The sequence below is a fragment of the Balaenoptera acutorostrata genome, chromosome 1 (assembly GCF_949987535.1).
Source record: "Balaenoptera acutorostrata chromosome 1, mBalAcu1.1, whole genome shotgun sequence".
NCBI classification, from domain to species: domain Eukaryota; kingdom Metazoa; phylum Chordata; class Mammalia; order Artiodactyla; family Balaenopteridae; genus Balaenoptera; species Balaenoptera acutorostrata.
In genome coordinates, this window is record NC_080064.1 from 141,664,460 (window position 1) to 141,673,201 (window position 8,742).

The following is an 8,742-nucleotide window of genomic DNA, read 5'->3' on the forward strand; positions in this document are numbered from 1 at the left end:
TTTACAAGACAAGGACCACCTGCAAATCTGCCCATGCACAGCTGGTAAGAAGCCAGGCTCTGTTCCCCCATTCCATTCCAGGCTGTTTGTTTTTAACAATGTATGTAGTACTCTGAAGACCAGGCCAGAGGGTTGGATTTTTGCCATAAAGGTCATGGGGAACCACTGAAGGTTTTTGTGCAGGAAAATGGCCCATTGAAAACAAATGGTCCTGCAATTCCAGGTGGACTTCAGAATTGAAAAGAATCAATGCACCCTAAGAATGCCTGAGAATGAGGCTGTCCAAGTGAGTAGGCTTTCCTCTCTGAAATTTGTGTTCATGCTTGTATTTTGGATTTTAAAATAATATTGTGATAATTTATGTGTTATCACATTCAGATACGTAGAATTGGGCTTCTCTAACTTTGTGGCTACTTCTCAGTTCTAGAAAGAACTTTCTTCTGGCTAATTAGCTCTGTTTTTTACATTTTTCTTTGATTTTCTCCTCACCTCTACAACCATCTAAGTGTTTCATGTTTCACTTCCTTTTCACTCTGTCTTTCCTTTGCTCTCCCTCTTCACCAATCAAGGACATTTGTTAATTGCTCACAATATGCTCATACATATTTATATGTCCACACCTCCCTATCCCTTTATTATCCCTAGGGCAGTGTTGTCCAATAGAAATATAATTAGAGCCACATATGTAAAAAGAAATGGGTTAAATTAATTTTAATAATTTTATTTAACCCAACATATTCAAAATGTTATCATTTCAACATGTAACCATCTTAAAAACATTAATGAGATATTTTACATTCTCTTTTTGATACTAAGTCTTTGAAATCTGCTATGTGTTTTACAACTACAGCATCAGTTTGGATGCTAACCATTCAAACCTCAAAAATATGACACAAGTTGGGTTTCAGTAAAAGGATTTTATGTTGTTTCAGTTTTTAGATTTGAATGAAATAAAATGTAAAATTCAGTTCATCAGTTGCACTAGCCACATTGGCCTAGGGGCTACAGTATTGAACAGTGCAGGTCTAGGGTCTTCTGTAGTGGTGTTTTTTCATTCTGTGGCTTGAGAGGGTACCATGCTCATTTTAATGAGTTTGAATGCTCTACTTATTGAGGGAATTTGTTTTTCTTCGGAGTATTAAAGGAGATGAGGTATGACAAGGATGATCATAAAAACATCCTAAGTTTCTCTGAACCAACATACAAACTTTAGGACAAGACAGAGGGTGGGGCTGTAACAGTTTTGGAAGGGAAACGGGGAGGAGAAAAAAAAAGACAGGCAGGTTTTGGTGCCCACCCCTAGTTGAACGCTATTATTTTTTAATTTAATTTAATTTTTTTAATTTTTGGCTGCTTTGGGTGACTTCGTTGCTGCGCGCGGGCTTTCTCTAGTTGCGGTGAGCAGGGGCTTCTGTGTGGGCTTCTCATCGTGGTGGCTTCTCTTCTTGTGGAGCACGGGCTCTAGGCGCATGGGCTTCGGTAGTTATGGCACGTGGGCTCAGGAGGTGTGGCTCGTGGGCTTAGTTGCTCACGGGATGTGGCATGTGGGATCTTCCTGGACCAGGGCTCGAACCCGTGTCCCCTGCACTGGTAGGTGGATTCTTAACCACTGCGCCACCAGGGAAGCCCCAAATGCTCTTTGACGATAAAGAAATTCTATAGTTGTCAAGCCGCCAAGAGAAAAAAAAAGATGTAAAATATGCCAGAAGAGTGAGAGAGAAAAAGTTGAAAGGTGGATTTGCCTGTTCTCAGAAGAGCAAGAGGACTATTATTTACATAAAAGTGCTTATAATATATTTCTGTGGAGTTTTCCTCCTGAAGAACTCAGGATGCCATGCAAATGATTATTCACTTACATAAGCAACTTTGACCAAAATGAATTTCCAAATGTCCTAACATTGAAAGGTAGGACAGAACGTTATTTCACTCACCCACTTCTCACCCATGGTTACTTCTCACAGAGCTATTGTGTGCATGATCCATAGTGGGTTTGCATTGTTCTTACACAGACTAGACTCCATTTAAGGCAATATAAGCTCTGTAATCATCTGATAGTAATACTTAGTCTTCAATTCGTCATGCAAACGAGAAAGTCAACAGCAGTGGGCAGACAGGCCCTGTGTTAAAAGGAATCCTCAGGCCAGAGCCTAGACAGTGCCTGAGTGGGGACAGCCGTGGCCAGCACTCAGTGCGCTAATCTGCTCGTGCCCCGGTGGAGAAGATGGGGGGTGGAAGGGCAGGACAGACTTGATGGACATCCTCTGGCCACTTCTTCCAGAGCAGTTGCTTCCTCTGTCCTTCTGATACCCCCACTGTGTCTCATCGTGCTACCAACTTTTTTTAAACTGAGAGAATCCTAAAGATGGATGACAGCAAATTCTAACTCTGCTTTCTAAAGCTTAGAAGAGTACGTTCTATACTTTCCCTTTTTTTTTTCCGATAGGCAGAGGTGAAGCTTGCTGATCATGAGAGCCTAGGTCCTCCAGAGATGAGTTCTCAAGGTTCTGTTTTGTTCTCAGGATTAGAGGAACTCCTGATAATAAGAGCAATCAGGCTCAATTTCAAGTCAGCAAACATCTATTGACCATCTATTACTTGGTGTAGTAGAAAAAGCATTCAAAATTCAACAAATGCTAACAGCACACCTACTATGTGCTTAGTACTGAGCTAGGCACTGGTATAATGATAACAATCACGATAAATAAATGCTTTAATGGCACTAGGAACTGTACTAAACACTGTAGGTATTCTTATAATTCCCATTTTACACAATAGGTGACTGAGGCACAGAAAGATGAAATAACTTGCCCGTGTTACAAAACATAATTTTCTTTTTTTTTTTCCCCCTAAAATACAGATTTTGTCTTTTTTTTTTTTTTTTTTGGCTGCGTTGAGTCTTTGCTGCTGCACGCAGGCTTTCTCTATTTGCAGCGAGCTGGGGCTACTCTGTTGCGGGTGCGGGCTTCTCATTGTGGTGGCTTCTCTTGTTGCGGAGCACAGGCTCTAGGCATGCGGGCTTCAGTACTTGCAGCACATGGGCTCAGTAGTTGTGGCTCACGGGCTCTAGAGTGCAGGCTCAGTAGTTGTGGCACACAGGCTTAGTTGCTCCGTGGCATGTGGGATCTTCCCGGACCAGGGCTCAAACCCGTGTCCCCTGCGTTGGCAGGCAGATTCTTAACCACTGCGTCACCAGGGAAGCCCCATAATTTTCTTATTTCACCTAGATGTGAAATAACTTTCCAAAGGTCACACAACAGGTAAAAAGTGGAACAAGGTAATCTAGCCCCAGAACTTCGAGCTTTAGAGTTAAATAGGTTTGGAGTTGAAGCCCACCCTCTCCACCTACAGCTGTAAATTACTTAACCTTTCAGAGTCCTAGTTTCATCACCTGTAGATGGAGATAATGACATGGACTTTCAGAACTTTATAAGGATGATACATAATGCCTATATGTGATTAGCTCAGTGCCTGGTAGACCATATCATTATTAGGGATTCGTTAGTTCAAGTGCATAATCACTCAGTATGCACCTGGTATGGCCATCCCAAGTGTTAAAACCTTGAAATGCTTCCATGCCAGTTGGCAGAATCTCATGAGTGCCCCCCTTCCAGGCCACGCAGCCCCTCCTGTAGGAGACTGCCCATAACCCCCAGCACTGTAAAGGCCTCCAGGACTCTGTCCTGATGGTCAGTGCCTGTATCCTACAGTTGTTAAATATTTTCACTATCTCCTGGCTACAAATATGAGATGGGCTCCTGCCTTTGATGAGAGCACAGTTTGGGAGGGGCCCTGGGCATGACAGGAGAAAGTAATGAAGACAGTGATGAAGGAGTCTGCTTCCACCATGGAGGATGGAGCAATGCCCAGCTCAGGTGGGTCTGGAAGTCTTCCCCCGAGGCTTGCTCTATCAGTGACCTGTTTGGGTGGGTGAAGGCATCCCATATCATCACTACACTAAAGTTCCTTTTGTCTCTCGGCTTTTTCATTCTTGCTACCTCCACCTGATTCAGACCTTTATTACTCTTTGCCTAAACTCCCGCAAGAGCTTTATAATTAAGTGGTCCCCTTTATAATTAAGTGGTAATTAAGTGTACTGACCGTTCTAGAATGCATTCTGAGGTTCTCTTACTCAACAACTTTTAGTAGCTCCCTGTAGGAAGCCCCATCTCCTCACTGAGGCATCCACAACCCACTACCATGTAACCCCAGCTTCTATTCCCAGTCTTTTCCACTTACTATAGGTGCCTGGCATCTCTGCCAAATGAGGTGTTCCCTACAATGGACTCTGTTGCTCCTGCTGGTTGGAACTTGTGGAGCCCATCTCAGGGTTTTTCAACACCCACCTCAAATACAACTTCTTTCTCTCATCTATGTTCCTGCCTTCCCCAGCCTCTTTTTCCACCCCAAGTCATGTGAGGAGTGATGTGTTCTAATAGCTGGCGTCCATTGCTAGTTTATTATATGTCAGGCTGTTCTAAGAGCTTTGAATGTGTTACCTTGTTTTCTCCTCACAAAAGCTCTAAGAGGTAGACACTATTATTATCATCTCTATTTTAAGATAAAAAAGTCCAAGACAAGTGAAGTAATTTTCCAATTCAGAGAAGTGAAGTAATTTTCCAAAGGTCACACAGCAAGTAAAAAGTAGAGCTGGGATTCCAACTCAGGAAGCTTGTCTTCAGAGCCTGAGCTCTTAGTGTTTTATAGTGACGGCCAGCTCTCAAAGAAAGAGAAAACAGAAGAAAAAATTTCTCATGTTATTACTCAAAACACATGGCTTGCTTTTGTAATTACTTGTGCTGTTATTTTATCTCCTTCTTTACTCGAGCTGAAAATTCCTAGAGGGGAGAAATTCTGGGTCCCATGAACTGGTGTCTGTTATCGTCATTAAGTTGGGGGAATAGATAATTACTGAGCCATCACATCCTTTGGGGGCCTCCTGATTATGAATTAGCCATAATCAAGCCCACCTTTCACTAATATTTTTCCTAACTAAATACACTACTTGGCCAAACCCTGATACAAGATCAGGCCAGTGTTCCACGTGGACTCCAAGAAAACTGTGCTTAGTTTTATAACTCAGATTGTTGCTGAGAGTTGTCATTCATCAGAAGATGCTGCATAATACAGCAGATGTGTATGTGATTTCTCCTTTTTAGAGTTGGATAAATTAAAGCATCCTAAGGTTATTTACCAGAGTCATCAGGCAGGTTTGTGGTGGAGCTTAGGTTGGACTAACTCAAACTGACTCTCCAGGAACCCAGTCTAGGACCTTGGACAACCCTGTGCTGTAAGGCTCAGTAAATAGACTAAGTTGTTGATTGACCAGAAAATTCCGGAACACTCTTCCCCTATATTTTTACCTTGACACAAAATAAAATTATGACATCATGATGGGAATACAGGACTTCTCTATTTGTATTTTTAGAACTTGTTAGATTTTTCCAAGGATGGACTGGTCAGTCCTGTTGAAGAAAAATCACTGTGGAGAACGTGTACCACCTTTCATTGTAACTGATCTGACAACTGTGTTGGTTCTAGAATCTGGAGAACAAAGTGATAGATGCTAGCTTTAGTGGAGAACCAAAAACTTTGTACATAGACACAAAGCCTTCATAAGCAGTCAGAAACTTTGGAACTTTTAGAACTCCCTTTTTCTTTCTTCGGTGTTAAAATTGACAGGTGCTAACGAGTGTATGTGACTCTAGAAGGCAAGGGATTTATCCAAAATTAATATCTGCTAAATATCTTGTAGTAACACTATTTGTTATCCAAGGGTATCCTGTGCCACGTTTTGCCATCATCTCCATTTCTGTCGGGTTGCCCCGGAGCTTACGGGTGTGTGACGCCTTGCAAACGGTGGCGGGGGAGGGAGGAGTGTTGATCAGAGAAGGATCAGGACTTTATTGCAGAGCAAAGTCCACCACCATACTCGGATGAAAGTTCGAATGGTTTAGTTCGCTTTGGTTGCGGCAAGTAGCGCACAGGCCAGCAAGTTTAAGTACAAGCAACACCGTGGCCATCCGGTCCCCCGCCGCTCGGAGCACTGGCCGCGACCCGCCGGTCAGCGGTCGCGCGCGTCGCCCCCTTTAAGAGCCTGCTCCGCGGGACCAACGTTCGAATGGCCCTGGCGCCCCTCCTCGGTCTCCGATTGGCCGCGCGAGGCGCACGAGGGCGCGCCGATCGGCCCCGGAACGGTTGGCGGCCCTTCGCTATTGGCTGTCGGGAGGCCTTTATAAGGCGCCCGGAGGCCAGCCTGCCCTCAGTTAGCGACCCGACCCCAACCTGGCTGCGAAGCTGAGGTGGGGAGGGCGGAAGAGCTACCGAGCGCGTCGCCGGAGCCGTTTCTATTCGGAGTCTTCAGAGATCCAGAGTCCACCGCCGGGGCGGACTCGTTGACGCCTATCGTTCCCATCTCAGCTTCGGAACGTGGGTTGGGGCTCACTCTCTCACCTCCGCGCCAGCCCTGGGAAGGCGAGGCAGGATGGAGTTCAAACTGGAGGCTCACCGCATCGTCAGTATCTCCCTGGGCAAAATCTACAACTCGCGGGTCCAGCGCGGCGGCATCAAGCTGCACAAGAACCTCCTGGTCTCGTTGGTGCTCCGCAGCGCCCGCCAGGTCTACCTGAGCGACCCGTGCCCCGGCCTCTACCTGACCGGTCACCCGGGGGCTCCGGCGCTGCCGCAGCAGCCTGGGGAGTCGGTGGCCGGGCCACCCGCGGGCTGGGGGGAGCCACCTCCGCCAGCCGCCTGTGCCGCCTGGCCGGAGCCCGAGCCCCAGATGGAGCTCCCTGCCGTCCCAGAAGTGCCACGGGAGGGTGACGCGGAGCCTGCGGCCACGGTGACGGGCGCCGGGGACACCCTTCAGGGCGGAGAGGCGGAGGCGGCGGAAGCTGCCTGGCGCCGCGTGGAGGGACTGCGAGAGACGGCGGTCGGAGGAGCCGGGGTTCCCGCCGGAGGCTCAGACGTCTTCCCCCAGGGACCTGGGGCAGCGCGCCGCCCCTGCGGCTGCCCCCCGGGGGACGAGGACAAGATGAGCGCATCTCCCCGCGTGGACGGCTGCCGCACGCCGCGCCCCGCCGGGCCCGAGCCCCCCGTGCCGCCCCCCGTCTGCCCCAGGAAGCGCGGCGCGGAGGGGGTGGGCGGCGGCCCCGCGGACTGCCCGGCTCCCGGCTCGACCCCACTCAAGAAACCCCGCCGGAACTCAGAAGAGCAGCCGGGCGGGGCGGCGGCGGGGGCGGCCGCGGAGGAGGAGGAGGAGATGGAGACCGGTAACGTGGCCAACCTCATTAGCATCTTCGGTTCCAGCTTCTCGGGACTTTTACGGAAAAGCCCCGGGGGCGGCCGGGAGGAAGCGGAGGGAGAGAAGAGCGGTCCGGAAGCCGCGGAGCCCGGGCAGATCTGCTGCGATAAGCCGGTGCTGAGAGACATCAACTCTTGGAGCACTGCCATCGTGGCCTTCTGAGCCCTTGGATCCCCGAGCGGGAAGAAGTTGAGCAGCGGGCGTCCCGACGTGAGGGCTGGGCTTCTCCGGCTGCGAGGACGCCCCAGAGACCGTCGGCGCCGAGCGCGAGGGGGAGACCGGGTGCCGCCGGGCGGCACCGACTGCCCTCGGGCTTGGCGGCCGGCTGTGCGGAGCCTCTCGGGTCTCTTCTTGAGACTGGGGAGTGTGAGGCTTATCGGAAGAGCACGATCGTGGACTTTTGTGTCTGTGTGTGTCAGTTTGTGTCGTTGAATTAGGACTACTTTGTGTCTCTGGAGTGCATCCCCCCTTCCCCTGGGCTTGGGAGGTTGGGGGCAGACAGGGACTTTCCGCCGCCGGCAGCGCCGAGAAGGAAGCGGCTGGGAAGGCCGGGGCCGGGGAGTTCCCCGTTGGCTGGCGGGGGAGGAAGGGACTTCACACAGACCCCTCACGTGAAAGCTAGGACCGCACCGGGGCCAGGAGCGGCGCTTCCTCGCAGGATTTCCTCACACTAGAGGCATTTCGTCCGGACTAGGGGCTTGTGTGATTTCTCTCCCTCCCCACCTTTCTCTCTCCCTGAAGAAACGTTTATACTCTGTGATCGCTCTGGGAAAGGGGAACGTTAGCGGTCCTTGTCTTCCCGACAGGGAAGAAGCTTGATGAACTTCACGGCGGAGTTCAAGCTGGGAAATAACGGAGTTTATAGATAAAAGATTTATTTTTTAAAAGCTCTAGATCAGACCTACTACACAGTGCTTTTAAAAACCGTTTAAGGAAACAAAGTTTACAGACAGAAGCCCTGAGTGGAAAGACCTTATGGGTTTGTAGATAGTGACTCCAGTCTTTGTTGTATAAAGGTTGGGGGAGCTGACAAGGTTTTTGTACAGTATTTTCTCCTTCGTTGTTTTGATTTTTGTATAAAAATGTAACTTTACGTGTCTGACACGTATTAAATATTTTGAAGCAACTTCACCGCCTCCTTGTCTGTAATCACCTGTCTGGGTTGGGAGGGAGGAAAGTGGGAGGAGGGGAAGTATGGTCCGCGTGGAAAATTGAAGGTGTGGTTCTTCATATCAGTTGTTCACAGACTGGGGACATTGTTTGCTGGCTTCACTAAGTATCCAGAGAGACACATTTAAGCTTTCTCCTGCACATCAAGAGGAGTGCTCTTAGATACTAATATCAGTGCTATGCCAGTTTCTTGAAACCTGCCACTGCAATTGCCTTTTCTAAAGTCTAGGCGATTTGATTTTTTACAGCCCAGTCTTACAGTGTCTAATATT

At 48.7% G+C, this 8,742-nt stretch overlaps 1 protein-coding gene across 1 annotated transcript; it reads left to right on the forward strand.

Annotated features, from left to right (window-relative positions):
- Window positions 1–6,266: 6,266 nt before the first annotated feature.
- Window positions 6,267–8,427, forward strand: IER5 (immediate early response 5). The gene has a single exon (XM_028168026.2). It carries the CDS (start codon window positions 6,482–6,484, stop codon window positions 7,460–7,462), a length of 981 nt encoding a protein of 326 aa, XP_028023827.2. The 5' UTR covers window positions 6,267–6,481; the 3' UTR covers window positions 7,463–8,427.
- Window positions 8,428–8,742: the final 315 nt, after the last annotated feature.

Bases quoted from the DNA above. Each gene is read 5' to 3' on its own strand.
- IER5 (XM_028168026.2), top strand. From the start codon at position 6,482: ATGGAGTTCAAACTGGAGGCTCACCGCATCGTCAGTATCTCCCTGGGC.